This window comes from Gavialis gangeticus, unplaced genomic scaffold (genome assembly GCF_001723915.1).
Source record: "Gavialis gangeticus isolate Ggan-Ray unplaced genomic scaffold, GavGan_comp1, whole genome shotgun sequence".
In the NCBI taxonomy this organism is placed as follows: domain Eukaryota; kingdom Metazoa; phylum Chordata; order Crocodylia; family Gavialidae; genus Gavialis; species Gavialis gangeticus.
In genome coordinates, this window is record NW_017729022.1 from 100,471,429 (window position 1) to 100,488,191 (window position 16,763).

The following is a 16,763-nucleotide window of genomic DNA, read 5'->3' on the forward strand; positions in this document are numbered from 1 at the left end:
AAAACAAATACTTTGGTCCTGATTTGTGTGTGCTTGTGGTGTATATGCAGAAGTGATCGCATAAGGGGTTTGTGGGGGGCGGGATGTGTGTGTGGATATGGATGAGGGTATGGGAGCCATGTAGTGCAGAGTGGCTGGCCAGTGGGTGAGCAGGGAAGTAAGGAAAGTGGCGGTGGGGAATAGAAGCAAGCGGGAGCGTGGGGCCTGCACCAGTGTCCTGGGGCCAGTGCTGGCGGGACCCACAGTGGGGAAGTAGGAGTGTGGGGTGTGGGCTGGCAGGGGTCTGTGGAGCCTGGCTGGGCTGCAGCAGCAGGGAAGGGGGGAGTTGACCTGGCTCCATAGAGCCCCTGCTGGCTGGGACCCTGTGCCCATGCTGTCCTGCTCTCAGCCCCGCTGGTGCTGACCCTGGGACAGCAGTGCGGGTGCTGTGCTCCCGCCCAGCTGCCACTGGGTTCCGCATGCCCGCTTATTCCCAGTGCTCCAGCCCCACAGTATAGGCAGGGTGCAGCATGCAGTCCTGACCCTGCGTGCCCCATGCTCACCCACAGGGAACCAGCTGGTACTCAATGCAGGGGAAAAGTGGCCCTCCACTCCCCTCCCTGTAGCTGGTGCCTCATGCTGCAGCCACTTGCAGTCCATGCGGGGCTGTCCTGCCTCTCCACCACATCACCGCTGCTCCATGGGGCAGCGGTGGCAACAGCAAGTAGGCACAGACAGCCCTGCACAGGCTCTGAGCAGCTGCAGCATGGGGCACTGGCCACGGGGAGGGGGAGTGGCTGCTTTTTTCCCTGTGCTGAGTACCAGTTTGTTCCCCAAAAGCTGTTGCTTAGTGCGGAGGACAGTGCCCAGCCCTACTTGCTGCCACTGAGCACTGTTTGCTGTGGCTGCCGGCCCAGAGCTTGCACTACGCTATGCTACGGTGCGGCAGCTTCACCACCACCTCTGTGCTGCCCTGTGCTCAACATGGCTGCTGTTGCCACATTGGGCAGCACAGCTGTGGCTGCTTTCCTTCATGTTGAGCAGCAGTTTCTGGGGAGCCAACTGGTGCTCAGCGCTGGGGAAAAGTGGCTGCTTCCTCTTCCTGTGGTTGGCGCCCTGTGCTGCAGCCACTCAGAGCCTGCGGGGAAGTGGTGACACAACAGAGGCAGCACAGCCCTGTGCAGGCTGTGAGCTGTTGCAGCACGGGGCACGGACTATGGGGAGGGGAGAGCCACTTTTCCATCGCACTGAGCACCAGCTCGTTCCCTGTGGGTGAGCTCTGGACACACGGGGTTGGGGTTGCGTGCTACTTCCTGCCTGTACCATGGGGCTGGGGCGGGGGCACTGGAAGTGAGCAGGCACATGGGAGACAGCAGCAGCTTGGCAGGAGCACAGGGCCAGGGCCAGTGCCAGCGGGGCTCAGAGCAGGGCAGCAGGAGTGTGAGGTCCCAGTCAGCAAGGGCTCTATGGAGCTGGGTCAGCTCCCCTCTCTCCCTGCTGGTGCAACCCAACCCAGCTCCACAGACCATGCCCCATGCTCCTACTACCCTGATCTTGGCCCCGCTGGCACTGGTCCTGGGACACTGGCACAGGCCCTGTGCTCCCTCACCCCACTCGCTTCTACTGGGCTGGGGGGTGGGGCTGGGTTGGCCCTACTATTGCATGAGCCTGCTGGGGCTTCCCCTGGGTCCTACTGCCCCGTCTCCTGTCATCTTTAACAGGACCGAGGGGCACATAAATATTTATTTTCTAAATTTTTTAGGGGCCCCACAGGCAGGAGAGAATGGCCTAGTGGGCTGGATCTGGCCCATGGGCTGTATTTTGCTCACCCCTGTCTTAGGCAATTTAAGGTCAGAGAGTTAACTTTTTATTTCCAACTCTTCACAAAGAAATCACTCTTACCAGACAGATACTCTCTTTGTTTTAGGATCGGAAGATAGAAGAACTTCGACAATCCCTCAATCGCTATAAAAAAGTGCAAGACATGGTCATACTGGCTCAAGGTAAAAAAGGTACAGTGCAGGTCTGAAGATTTTTGCACTTTACTTTGTACACACATTGTCATCGTATTAGATTGATTCCCATACTTTGAATCTGGCCTTGATCGTTTAACAGGTGGTTGCTAATGTCTCCTATAGTCTAATTTGCCTCTTGTATTTCATCTCTTTTTTTTCTAATTCCCTTTAAAGCTTTTATATCTCCATGGTTTGCAGCTAGGCCTTTTTAAGGTGAGCAAGGGAAAGGCCTTTGAGCTGGAGAAGTCTCTTTCTTTATCTTGTTAAATTCCATCTGGACTTAGCTGACTTAAAACTGTTAAGAATTGCAGTTCCCCCACTCTTGCTTCCCCGGGGGAGGGGAGGAATTGGTAACCTCCCAAAATAATAGCTGAACTTCCAGAGCACCTGTAAAAGATACAGGTTAACTGTTTTTGCCCCTGGTGTGGTGTTATCCCCTGTTTGTATCCGTTACCCCCTAGGGGTGCCACTTGGAACAAAAGCCCCCCATTTTCTGTGGTAGGCAGGAAGAGAACAAACACGGTTGGACCACGCTTCCCTAGGTCACCCTTAGAAATTAGCAGTCTGATACCAGTGGTCTCTTCCTCTCTGGGAAGACTGCTTTCTCCACTTAATCCTGTGTTAGAATAGTGGGCTGCAGTGCTAAAGTCTCAGGATTTTGATGATAATGTGCTCTGGTGATGGGGAGGCTGTTAAAATTTCATGAGTAGGAATCTCTGTAAATCACAGAGGAAGTAGCCCACGCAGTGACTCCTATAATTTTTTTTTCATTTCACCACTTGCTCCACCTGTCCCTGATTGGTGGAGGGGCCTGGCTTGCTAGGTCATTTGCCGCTGATTGCCAGTGAAACAAAAACTGCAGTATTTGCCTCCCCACCACTGATTGGCAGAGGGGCCCTGGTGATTGGACTGCTTGCTGTGGACCAGTGGGGAGGCAAAAACCATAACATATTTAAAACTGTTTTTCATTTCCCCAGCAATCAGTAGCAAACAGCCTGATCAGAGGGGCCTACGCCTCTGCCAGTCGGGGGGAGGAATAAGCAGTGAAATAAAAAAATTTAAAGGAGCTGCTACGGGGGACACTTCTGGCATGATTACAGAGATCCCTGCTTATGAGAGAGAATTTATTTTACATTTTACCTTTTTTAAAAAGCCTACCTAGCATCATATTAATTGCATTACAAAGAGTTATTTGATTTGGAAATCTAAATCACTCAAAAGTTAGGAAAGACTTTCTGGTGATCTATGCAGTCTTACCTTGAACCCATGGGTGCGTGCACATCCATGCACACACACATTGATGTACTCTTTCAAGAATTGCGTGGCTTTTATTCTGCAATTCTTTGCGCTGTGTATACATTTTATATCACAGCTGTTGGATTTCTATTAGATTTGCCCCAAACAGTAACTGCTAAAATGCACTGTGGTGTTTTGCTAGCTGGAAGACTACCTAATATTTTTACAGAAGAAACTGATAGTATACCAAATATTAACCTTCCATGTTCATGCACCGTTCAACAGAGGAAGCATAGTGGCTTATAGTATTATCTTGCACTTGGAGACAGATTTTTTTCGGAATAACCTACCTCAAACCTCCACAAACAACTAGCATCTGACAAAATAGGTTGTTGCTTACAAAAGCTTGTGCCTTTCTGAACCAGTATCTAAAGTGCCACTCCAACTGCTGGTGTTAGAAAGCCATTAGGAAACAGAGAAGGAAGTCTTGCTGCATGAACTGCCAGTGCTCTGTGAGGGAGGAGTGTTAATATTGAGGACCTACACAAAGGGATGGATCTAAGGAGGTCAACACAGAATGGTAGGGTCAGTGAATTGTAGGGGATTTGTGGGGCTTTTCCATATCCCCCAGTGACTTGTGGCACTTGCAGTTTTCCTAGGATTTATAGGGGTAAAACTGTTCTCAGCCTTATTCCTAGGACCATTTTCGAAGAAGAGAAGGGAAAGATTCCTCCATAAAAACTTTGACGTTCTGGACACGTTTGTGGTTTGAGCTTGCTTGACCGTTGCAAAACCACAAATAAAAATGCAGGTATCCTGAGAACCATTAAACAGTGTGAAAATACAGCTTTTCGAGCAAGCTACCTAAACACCCTGGCACTTGAAAAAATTTGTCTGGTATTTAAAACCATGAATTAGAATTCAACTGTTTTGTATAAAATAGTAGTATTTCTAGTTTAATCACAAGTATGTAGAAATTCTGTATAATATTTCTGATATATATTTTAAAAAATCCCCACCTCTCATTGCCTTAGTCACTCATAGCAGTTTCATTATATCCTTGATCACCAGAATGCCCTAATATCATATGAATAGTATGTTTTCTTCCTTATCCCTTCCATAAAGCTATACATGAGGCATCTTACAAATTCCTGATTAAACAAGTGACGTGCCGAAACCACTCCTTCCCTCCCCATAAAGAGCCTAATCCTAAATCTGTTCATGTCAGTGATAGTTATTCTGTTGACTTTAGTGGTTTTTGGATCAAGGTGTAGCTTTTCATGACTGGTAATTTATTTACCAGGGTCATGAGGTACATAGTTTGCAGGCCTCATATGCAAACCTCATGTGAGTAGGTAATGAATGAGAACCCTTGCATGACATGAGTGAAGGTTGCTAGGATTACAAATGCACCTATTTAATATTGGGAAGAGCAGCAGGGGAGAGAGTGAGAAATTGCTTGACACGTAAAAAAAGGGAGGCTGGTAAAATAATTTTTGTTCTCTCTCTCCTGTACACTTCGCAGACCAAATTTTAGTTTGGGAAAAACAAGCAGTAAGATTTAAATTCAGATACAAAAATGCTTTGACAATTAATTACAGACTCATACTAGGAATGCCTCAGTACCTTTTCTTGTGAATGTCAGTCATGTAGCATGCTGGTATTGATCAGCAGGGTAGAAATCCATACATTTCAATATTACTGCACCAGTTAGGGGATGAGAGCTTGGTCAGTGAAAGTGAAAGGCAGTTTTCCCTTGCTTTATGCTGTACATGTGTTCTTGGAAAATGGCATTTGTGTACAATGTAACAAATATGGATATGTTCCAACAGCTCAAGCATACTGACCCCTAAACCCATTTCTACCACTTTTACAAGACCGTTTTGATACTCACCAACAGCAGACTACACACAAGCACAGAGCACTATCATAATGGGAATGGCAACTACAGAAACACGTCACAGACAATGAGCAAGGATCCATACAGGAGACTATTTTGGTGCGCGTCACTCCCACAATGCACTGCACAAAGCAGCTGACTGTGGACTTTCACAACACTGATTGCATAAGAGTGAATTTACCTTGCATTGTTGGTATAAAAAGTCATTGCATAAGAGCAAATTTGCACATACAGAACCCTTATAAAGTGAGGAAACCTGTATGCAAACTATAAACTAATAGAATGAGATGCAATTGATTTGCAGTATTGTGCAAAATGGCGGAGATTTTCCCCTCTTCCCCCCCCCTTATTTAAAGCTAGCATAGAAGTTGATTCCGTCTCTTTTTTTTTTATGTTGTTTTCTTCTTTGCTTTGTTCCCCATTTTACCTATGGATAACTGAGCTGGCATAATGGAGATTTTGGTTTTTCATTTAAATTTCAGACTCACATATTTGTCTTCTCCTTTTTGGTTCATTCAAGATGGGGAAAAGAAATATATATGCCCCAGAGTTTTGGTGTTTAACATTATAATAAGAACAAAGATGTTTGGTGTATTGAAAATGCTCCCACTGAAATGCTTGTGTGCAGATGTTGGGTTTCAGGTATGATAACAGAAATAAAATTGCAAGGGTGAGAAAACTACCTAATTTGTGGACTCTTTACACTGCTGTGGTTCAGTCTCCTCCCCATTCAGTTTTTGCATAAGGCAGCTTGTGCTACTCTACAAGGACCCCTTCATGAGCCTCACTTAAGGGACTTCTATGAGTCAGAGTAAGAGCAACTTGTCCAATGTAAGAGGGACTGTGCTTGTGGTGCAAAGCATTATGGGAATGCCAGCTGATGCTGTTATCTGGAGATAGACTGCTGTAATTTAGTCATGCTAATTCCTGCAGTAGTCCAGAACTGGCAACGCATGTTGGTGGCAGTGGAGTTACACTCTAGTCCAGGGATGGGCAAATATTTCAGATAGAGGGCCGCTTATTGAGTTTTGGCAAGCCATTGAGGGCTGCATGACAGGCAGCCAGGGGCAGATAAATATTAATTTTCTAAATTTTCTGGCCCACCCCTGCTATAGTCCCATATCTCTAGTCTCTTATCTTTTAGCATGGCACTTCAGAATATTTCACCCTAGGTGTTAGTCAGGGTCCCACTTCCAATTTCCACAAGCACTTGGCACTTGAAATAATTTGTCTGGTCTGGAATTCACTACCCACATGATTTTAGGATATTCATTTAAAACCATGAGTTTAAAACTCATCTGTTGGATTAAATAAATAAAAAGTTCTTGTTGAATCTCAAGTGTGCCAAAGTTCTGTGTAATATTACTGGTATCACATTCTACAAAATAGGGATTTTACAAAGCTAAATCCTCAGGTAGTGAAAGCTGACGTAGTTCGACTAAAGTCAGCGGAGCTTATCCCATGTTATACCATTAAAGGGTGTGGCTCATAGTGTGAGAATTTATTCATCTTATTAGATATTGGCACCGCAACTGCAACAATCATATAGATGCCTAAGGGTCATTGATACTTGGTACTGCTGAAATTAGAATGTCTGCTGTTAAGTGCTGTTGCGATTGTTTTCATTAGAGGAGGGTTTTTTTTAACCTGTTGGGAAGTCACGACTTCAGGCAGGAAAAGATTAAAGCAGCAACTCACCCTACTCTTACACTTTTCTTCCATCACCATTACCATCCTCCAGGCACCTACCCTCAGTCCATAAACAAGAATCATGCTTTGCTCTTCATTAAAACAGACCCTATCTTGTGTGCAGCAGTAAAGCCCACAGGATTTCCCTTTCTCTTCTATTAGGCACAGACGGTGAATATGAAGAGTTTGTGAATTCAGGATCTGTTTCAGCAGTCTTATTGGATGCACAGAATCTAATTGATCCAGAAAAGAGCCTGTCTCTTACTCCGGTAATTGGTTCTCCAGGTTGTGAAGAGTATAGTGTGAGCTTCCTCGAAGAGGTATCTGTCTTTTTCTCTCAATATATCACTACTTGAAAAGGTTACTCCTGGTGGTGTTGTATTATACAAGCCAAGACTGCATTTTGGTGAGCCTTCTGGGTTTTGGGAAGTTTCCTTAAATCTTCCACTGTTTTTTGTGGAGAGTACAGATTTTGTGGGAATGCTGCCAACTATATAAGAATTAGTTATTTTCCCCCATCTAATTAGAATTATTTTAGGTTTTTTAATTTTTTCTGCTGTAATTCTGGACTGAATTCAAATACATTACATGGGTGTAGGACTATATATTATGCATCCATTTCTTGCTTATGAAGGTCTAAATGCTGATTATAGTGATGCAAGCCCTTAATTTTCAGTGCCACCTGGCCTATTTTACAAGCATTCAAATTGTTGATATGGGAATATATTGGCTTGTTATACCCTGGAGATGCAGTATTTCATACATCTGTTTCTATTTTATTCTTACTTTCATTCAATAGTTATATAGTTTTAACACATAGCAATGTAACAATCTATTCTTTCTTCTTTTAGAATTCCCTTCAGGTCCACACCAGCATCTTGCAGGTCTCAATCCCTTCTTTTTCATCAACACCAAAAAGCTCCAAAGCAGGTGCAGAAAAAGTAAAAGCACAGCTGAACCCAGAAATTAGAAGTGAAACAAGGTATGGCCACTTCTGTTTCTAAGTGGCATATGTATCCAAAAAATACCACTAGAGTGTTAATTAAAATTGAGTTTATTAGCGACACATGGACAATTGGAAAGTTAAGTCAGTTTCAGGACACTAGCACGGATATATTGGAATGTGAATGGGGCCAAATTGTTTGCTTACCAAATGCGATGGGTTTTGTTGGTTTTAAAATCTAAAAAGTATTTCTTTGTTGTTCATGAAGCACCAACAATGTGGCCTCAGTGTGTTGCAAGAAAAAAAGATGTTGACATGGATGGAATGAGCAGAAAGGTGATCTAATGCAGTGGAGAATCTTCTGCTGTGGGCCAGGGGTTTTCAACCTTTTTTAGCAAGTGCACCCCTTCTGGTGGCGACGGCTGGATTCTGGGTGGGGGTTGCTTGCCCGTGGCAGCCACTGCTGCCACCCACTGCCATCGTCCCTGCACCCCACTTTCCCACAGCCGGTTGCACGTGAAGCTCTGCAAGCTGCTGATGGGCCTCAGGCCCAGACAATTGCACATCGCCTGTCAGCAGCCCATGGAGGCGCATGTGCAACCAGCCGTGGGAAAGCGGTGCAGGGTGGTGGTGGTGGTGACCACCACATGTGACCCTGCCTCCTGGTTGAGCCAGGCAGTGTTTGTGTGGCCCACAGAGGGGCGATGCTGCCTTTGCACCCCCACCTCCTTGCCCTGCTCCTGGGACCAGGCATAGAAACACACTTACCCCTCTTCCCCCACCATTGAAACCTTGGCAACCAATCAAGAGAGCAAGCTGGGGTGGGGGTTGAGAGGCACTGTGGTGTGCTGCATGGGGCCGGCAGCGCCTGGCGCAGCCTTCCCTCAGGTAAGAGGTGAGGGAGACACTGCCATGCCCTGGCGTGTCCCCCCCAAAGTCATTTCTATGTACCCCTGGGGGTACGTATACCCCTGGTTGACAACCCCTGCTTTGGAGAATTGTTTGGACTTCATATAAACACCTTAGTTATAGACACAACAGCATCATTTGCATTGAGGCAAATTTGCAGTAAGTGTAGATTTTTCCATAGCTCTTAAAATTTACAGCAAGGTGTTACCAAAGTGTAAGTAGTTAGCTAGCAGCAATGTAACCAGAGGGGACACCCTGGGTGTCACTTTTTTGGAGCAGGGGTGGGGAACGCAAATTGCCACTACTGTACTGCAGCAGCAGCCTACAACACCAGTGCAATTGCCATCATGGCAGCCAGCTCTGTGCTGTAAGTTGTGGCTGGAACAGGACCACAGCTAAACCACCAGGAAGGTGATGAGTCAGTGTTAAGAAATCTGAGAAATGGATTTGTTTGAGATTTGATATTGTGAAACAGGTTTCTTTTGAAACTAGTCTCAAACAGGACAGCTATCAACAACAAGAGCACTGGGTGAGATTTTTGTATTTTCTTTCTTTTTAAAGTCAAACACTGTGACTGGAGACTAGATAAGAAGGTAGTATGTCTGCATCAGGAAGGATGTATTAATGAGATTCTTAGATATCTTATACTTCTACTACCTTGTTTTTCAGTGCAGGGAAAATATCAAGTTCCTCTGTTGAAGCACCATTGTGCGATAGTCAAATGTAAGTACTATATCATTTAATGAGATCCTGCTCCTGAGATGCATTTCTGCCAGACCTTTGAAGTGTTTTTAAAGATCGTGTGGAAATGTGTGCAATAATTCTAATTAAACTATTTTGATTTACTGCTGTGGTCTTTTCAGTTCAGTTTCCTATAATAATTTTAAGTGCTCTTTCTACTAACATGTGCTAGCTTTTTCCTTTCTGCCACACATAGAAGCGTAAGTCTCACAGAGGATGTATCTATAGGCTAGTAAGCTGAGCAATAAGCAGAGAGCAGTGGCTCTGGGATAAGCAACTCTGGTATAGGACTTCCTTGAAGAGACTTTTCTCTGTGCTAGTGACTTGGGGTAGCTGTTTGCTGCTAGAGTGTTTGCCTAGTGTCTGGTGTGTGTCTGGGGTTTTTCCTCCCCCTGTGGTGTGTGATTTCTTTTTTTTTTCTTTCTTTCTTTCCTTCTCTCTCTTTGTTCTTTTCTTCCCCCTTTTGGAATGACTAAGTGACAGGGTTTGCTCTGGCCGGAGCTGGTTTAGGTAACTGAGGGGTGGAGCTAGGATAGGCAGCCTTATAAAAAGGTAGCCCCTAGCAAATTGTGGGAGAAACAGAGGACAGCAAACAGAGAAAGAGCTTGCCTAGGGAGTTTGCTGTTGGAGGGAGCCAAGGAGCAGGAGTGAGTGAGTGAGTGAGTGAGTGTGCGCGCGTGTGAATGTGGGCAAGGGCCCTGGTGCAGGTGCTTGGAGTGCAGGTTCTTGTGGTGTGTTGTTTTTTTCCTCCCTTTCTCCCCTCTTTTTTTTTTAAATCCTTACAGCATAAGTACAGAACTACCTAAGTCACAGTGGAGCTGCACTTGCAGCGGCTCCTTTGATTTTGCTCTTTCTGCCGTGTGCTCTCCCACTGCTGATTGGTGAAGGAGCCTTGATGGCCCTGCTGTGTGCTGCTGATTGGTGACTGGAGGAGGGGTCATGAGGCATAGTTTTTTGCCTTCCAGCCAGTGGGAGAAAAAACTATGGCATTTTTGCCTCCTGGCTGATCAGCAGCAAGCAGTGGGGGGCCCTCTGCCAATCAGCAGTGCGGCGGTGTGCAGTAAAAAGGGTAAGATTAAAGGAGCCGTTTGGCGATGAAGGCTTTGGCTTCTTTGACAATGAGTGGAGTTGGAAGCTGCAGCTTGTGAAAAGAACTACAATCTGATTGGTATCACCAAGACCTGGTGGGATAGCTCTTATGACTGGAATGGGAGCCTTGAAGGTAACGCTGTTATGGAAGGACAGGGTTGGGAGGAAGGGTGGTGGTATTGTCTTGTATGTCAAAAACACATACACTTGTTCCGCGGTTCAGGAGGAAGAAGATGGCAAAACAGAATGCATTTGGGTGAAATTGAAAGGTGAAAAATGTGTCAGCAATATAATGGTGGGGATTTATTATAGGCCACCTAATCAGGAAGAGGAGGTGGATGAGGTACTCTTCAAGAAGGTGACAAATGTATCCAAAAGCTATGGGATGGTATCTGCTGGAAAAACAGTGCAGTAAAACAAAATGTCATGCTGGTTCCTAACCTCTGTGGAGGATAATCTTCTCTTCCAGAAAGTGGAGAATACAATTAGGGGATCATCTGTCTTGGATCTTGTCCTGACCAACAGGGAAGAACTGGTGGAAGATGTGAAGGAGCTGGGTAACTTGGGAGGAAGCTATCACAATACACTAGATTTCTGCAATGGCAAAAGCATGAGGTCAGCAAAATTAGGATGCTAGATTTCAAGAAGGTGGATTTCATCCAAATCAGGGAGTTAACAGGCACGATAGGAGGGCTGGGATCTTCTAAGGGGCACAGTATTGGAAGTCCAACAAGAAAATCTTCCCCAGCACAATGGAAGCACAAGAAGAATGGCAAGAGACCAATGTCACTGCACAAGCAGCTTCTAAAATGCTTGAAATACAAAAGAAAACATACAGGCAATGGAAGAACAGGTAGATCACCTGGGACACATACCAGGGAATAGCAAGAACCTACAGGGACAAAATTAGGAAGGTAAACATAAAGAACAAACTGCACCTGGCACAAAGGAGGCTAAGGACAACAAGAAGAGGTTCTATAAGTAAGTTGGCCAGAAAAAAAGGACCAAGAAAGCTGTGAATTCTCCGTTAACAAGTCAGGGAGAACTCCTAAATCAGAATACAAAGCAGGCAGAGCTACTCAACAGCTACTTTGCCTCAGTCTTCACAAAAAAATTCAGCTGCCAATACCTAACAGGGATTATTTGGATAAGGAAGGGGGCAAGCTGAGAAAGGAGATAACACAAGAGATGGTGAGAGAGCTTTTGTTGGGTCTGAATGAATTCAAGTCAGCAGAGCCAGATGAGCTTCATCCTCAGGTCCTGAAGGAACTGGCCAAGGAAATCTCACAGCCCTTGGCAATGACTTTTGTGAAGGTGTGGGTGACAGGACAGATACTAGAGGACTGGAAAAGCGCCAACATGGTGCTCCTCTTTAAAAAAGGCAGTAAGGGAGGACCTGGGGAACTACAGGCAGGTTAGCCTCACCTCAATACCTGGGAAGTTACTGGGGCATATCCTAAGCAAGGTCACCTGCGGGAGGAAGGGTTGACTGGAAACAGCCAGCATGGATTTATGAAAAACAAGTCACATCACACACACCTGATCTCCTTCTTTGACAAAGTAACTGTTTGGGTTGATGAAGGCAATGCTGTGGATATAGTGTATGTGGACTTCAGCAAAGCTTTTGTCCAGGTCCCACATGACCGTCTCATAAACAAATTGGAGAAATGTGGACTGAATAAAACTACTATAAAGTGCATTGATAACCGGCTCAATAGCTGCCAGCAAAGGGTAATTATTCATGGGTCCATGTCAGAATGGCAGAAGGTTTTGAGTGGAGCCCATAGGAGTCTGTCCTCGGTCTGGTGCTGTTCAATGTGTTTATTAACTGTTTGGTTGCTGGCATAGAAATCTTCTTGAGTGAGGATGACATGGAATTGGGAAGGGCTGTGAACACGCTGACGGATGTGAGTGCAATTCAGAAGGATCTTGACTTATTGGAAAGTTGGGCTAGAGCTAACAGGATGAAGTTCAATGCGAACAAATGCAAGGTGCTACACCTCATGAGGAATCATCAAAAACAAATACAAAATGGGGGACACCTGGCTGAATGGCAGCTCTGTGAAAAAGGACTTGAGTCTTGGTAGATCACAGACTTATGAGTCTGCAGTGATATAGCCACACAACCAGTGAATGCCATTTTGGAATGCACCAATAGAAGCATTAGGTGTAAAACACAGGAGGTGATAGTGCCTCTCTACTCAACACTGGTTAGGCCTCATCTGGATTACTATGTGCATTTCTGGGCTCCATATCTTAAAAAGGACATGGAGAAGTTTGAGAGGGTCCAGAGGCAGGCAACAAAGATGGTTAAGGACTTGAAAGGCAAGTTGTATGAGAGGCTGAAGGAGCTATGCATGTGGAAAAGGTTCAGCTTGTGGAAAAGGTGTGTAAGAGGGGACATGATAGCAGTCTTCAAATATTTGAAGGGCTGCCATAAAGAAGAGGTAAAGCACCTTTCCTTTCTTGCTACAGAAAGGAGGACACAGACTAATAGTCTGAAGTTGTAGCAAAGTAAATTTAGATTGGATATCTGGAAAAACTTCTTTACTGTGAGGGAGTGGAATAGACTGCCTAGGGAAGTTGTGGACTCTCCATCACTGCAGGTGTTCAAGAAGAGGTTGGACAGCCCCTGATCAGGGATGATCTATGCTTATTTTCTACCATGGGTGTTTCCCATGCTTTTGGCTCTACAGGTTGCTCCTGTTCTCCCCCTTTGCCCCTTTTTTCTGATATACATGTCAGGGTGATTTTTAAACCTCCCCAGAAACGTTGGGTATTTGCTACAGCTAAGGTTGGGGACTTCAGCTGGGGTGTGTTGATTCTTCTACTAGGAGTGAAGCCAGAGGTTCCTAGCTGGAAGGTCTTGTCCCTCTGCTCGGGGTCAGACCAATTACCATATTTGGGGACAGGAAGGAATTTTAACCCATGGTCAGATTGGTATGGGCTGTGGGGATTTTTGCCTTCCTCTGTAGTGGGGGTGGGGGGGAGCATGGTCCTCTACCTGGAACCTCTTGAATGCATACTGACAACATTTTATAGAAGCAGGACATTGGCTGCTGTGGTTTCCCCATTTTACCTATGGGTGTCAGTGTTGAGGGTAGTATTACGTAGAATTTAGATTATGGTTGGATGGGATGGTTTGGACAGGGAAGATTCTGCCTCAGTCAGGAGGTTGGACTAGATGACCTCTGGAGGTCCCTTCCAACTCTACTTCTCTATGACTTTATGACCTATACTGCTAAGTATCAATAGGATTTACGGTAATATATGCCAATGCATATACATGACTTGGCCTACATTTTTTTTAAACTGCAATTAGGTAATATTTATTGGCAAGGATGCTAAAATTAAGTCGGATCCCAGTTCAGTGTTTTTCAAATGTTTAATGTGGTCTTAAATTGGTATATGCATTTTCCGTTTTGACTCTAATCCTGAAATAGGTTGGCTTTTTCCAGCCCCTCTGTTTTTGATACAGTCCCAAAATAGGTAACTTTTCCCTTCTTTTAAAATAGTTGTTTTTATGCTTTACAAATACATATATTTTAAAGTATTATGTCAGCTTGGGAGAATGTTTAATGTCCCGGTATATGGTATTCATGAAGCCTATATACAAAACAGGCATTTTTGTTGTATACACATAGGAAGATTAAACAATGAAAACAGCAAATTATGCATGCTGTTTCCCCAGTTTGGTTTTATGTAAACCCATTTCAGTTAACATTTTTTAAATATTATTTAAACTGAGAAGCAAAGAATTTGGGAGCTAAGTATCCTGTCAGTACAATATTGGCTCTTCCTCTTTCATTCAAACGCAGCGATTATGACATGGAAGATCTATCTCATTGCAATGCCTAACTGAAGTACAGGAGTTTTGAGCAATGCAGTGATTGCCTCAACTTTGCTTTGACCATTTTAAATGATATTGTAACAAACTATGTAGGCTTTTACATTAAAATACACTCAGTGTTGAAGCATAGTTCATAGCAGGTGATGCAACATTTTAATGTCTTATGTTGTTTTAGAACTTCAGCCCTGCAGAAATCCAGCAGTCTGGACAATTTGAAGAAAGAGACATCACAAGTGGTTGGTTTTGTTTTTGTGTTTCCCCTTGAGATTGGAGACCAGCTTTTCTTGTTACTCTTTGTGGTCCTTTTGACTGCCTCAGGACTAAAATCTGGCTGAGAATATCTAAGGGATGGGAAAAATCCCTGAGATGGTATAATGCCATTGGTACTGCTCTGTCGCAGTTGTAAAATCCTCTGCATATTAGTGAAGGAGAAGATCTGTCCTGGATTATTTAGACATCTGTCTTTTTTGTGTAGTGAGAATTTACAAGAGACAATCTCCTGCACATCCAAGCTGTGTCTTCACTGGATGAGAAGGAATGTTCTTAACTTGAAAAAACCCACAGGAAAAGCCTAATGGAAACAAGGCAATCTGTTGTTTTCACCCAAGTTGTCAGATCAGTTGAGGCAAAATACAGCCCGCGGGCTGCATCCAGCCTGCCATGCCATTCTGTCTGGCTTGCGGGGCCCCTAGAAATTTTTAAAAAATTAATATTAATTTGCCTCTGACTCCTGTCAAAAGTGACAGGAGGGAAGCCACAGCAGGCTCCTGGAAGAGCAGGGCCTGCCTTGCCCTGCCTCCCCAGCTGGAGGGACCATGAGGCTGTTCTTGCCTGTGCCAGGGTGGGAAGCTCAGGTAAGAGGTGGGGGGGAGCACACTGGTCCCCGTCTGGCCACGGGGCTGGGGTTGGGGGCTGGGAGTGACAGAGCATGCGGGAGCCAGCACTGGTGGGGCCCAGAGTGCGGTGGCTCCCCTCTCTCCCTGCTGGGGTATTCCGGCCAGGCTCTGTAGAACCCAGGCAGCTGCGCCCTGGGCTTCTGCCACCCTGCTCTGGGCCCCGTTGGCACTGGTTCTGGGGCACCGCCTGGCTGTTGCTGGCTCCCAACCCCCCTGGAGGCAGCATGGGGGCTGCCTGGGGCTGCTGAGGGCAGCATGACCCGGTGGGGATGTGGCCTAGGGAGGCAGTGTAGAACTTCCATCCCATGCCTGAGGCTTGGGGCAGCAATGGCCCGGCTGCCCCCACAAAGGGAGGCTCCGGTGGGTGCTGCCACCCTGGAAGGAAGGCCCGGGCCCCCTGCCCTACAGGGGCCCAGCGGCAGCTCACTCTCCCCAGCCCCAGGATGGGTGGGGAGGCTGTGACAGGAACAGAAACGGAGCTGTGGCTGCTTTCCTGCTCCAGAAGTTCCTGCAGCTGCGAGGAGCCCAGGGGCCCTGGGAAAGCTCCTGGCCAGCCCTGGGGGCAGCACGGGTCGCCTCCCGAAGCTGCTGGGGGTGGCATGACCTGGCAGGGTCCTGGCCCAGGGCATGGGAAGCTTGGGGAGGCTGCAGGAGCTTTCAGAGGAAAAAAGGAGCTGTGGCTCCAGCTCCTGGAGCAGCCTCCCTGCCTGTCTTGGGGATGGGGGGGGTGAGCTGCTGACAAGGCCATTGGGCCCCTGTAGGGGGGGTGGGGACTGGGCCATCCCCCCAGGGTGGTGTTAACCCCTGGGCCACCCGTGGTGGGGGCAGGCAGGCCTTTGCTGCTCCAAGCCTCAGGTGCACGGTGCAAGTTCTGTACCACCTCCTTGGGCTTTCGGCATCCCGGGCCACATCCCCACTGACTCGTGCCACCCCCAGTGGCTCCAGGCACTGCCCTCCAAGCATGACAGGCCCTTCCCTGGCAGCAGGAGCTGACACACAGACACACCTCCCCACAAACCCCACATCCACCCATACCCCCCAACACCGCTGCACACCCCACACACTATACAAGAGTAAGGCTACATTTTGAGCTATTATGCAATCTCTTCTACATATAAACCACAAACACACAGGTATCAAGACAAAAATGTATTTTTAATTGAATTAAAATATAATACAGGTATTTGATTTTTAGTACATAATTTTTTTTTCCTGGTTCTAAGATGGCAAACCCTCTTCTCTCAAGGAGTACTTCCAGGGACAAGGGGAGGGACTTCCGGTGGCAAGGGTCAGAGGTCAGGGCAGGACTTCCAGTCCCAAGATGGTCCAGGGGGCGGGGCATCTGTCAAGGGGTGGGGTTACCCATGTGGCCCTCAACAGCTTGCTAAAACTTGCTAAGCAGCCCTCCACCCAAAATAATTGCCCACCTCTGCAGTAAAGGGTGGTGTGTGGTACTTGATGCTGGCAGGGGCTGCTTGATGGGGCAGATTGAAGAGCCTGTTAGACCTCTGTGGGA

The 16,763-nt window shown here is 46.3% G+C and overlaps 1 protein-coding gene across 8 annotated transcripts in view; it reads left to right on the forward strand.

Annotated features, from left to right (window-relative positions):
* The window catches only part of PPFIBP1 (PPFIA binding protein 1), a 212,580-nt gene that overhangs the window by 162,661 nt on the left and 33,156 nt on the right, over positions 1-16,763 (forward strand). For 5 of the 8 annotated variants that reach the window (XM_019515713.1, XM_019515715.1, XM_019515717.1 and 2 more), the window contains 4 exons: positions 1,907-1,991; positions 6,982-7,139; positions 7,671-7,801; positions 14,527-14,587. In XM_019515713.1, coding sequence (XP_019371258.1) covers positions 1,907-1,991; positions 6,982-7,139; positions 7,671-7,801; positions 14,527-14,587 — 435 coding nt within the window. The remainder of the gene's footprint in view (positions 1-1,906; positions 1,992-6,981; positions 7,140-7,670; positions 7,802-14,526; positions 14,588-16,763) is intronic. The other 3 variants (XM_019515714.1, XM_019515718.1, XM_019515720.1) reach the window with 1 other exon arrangement.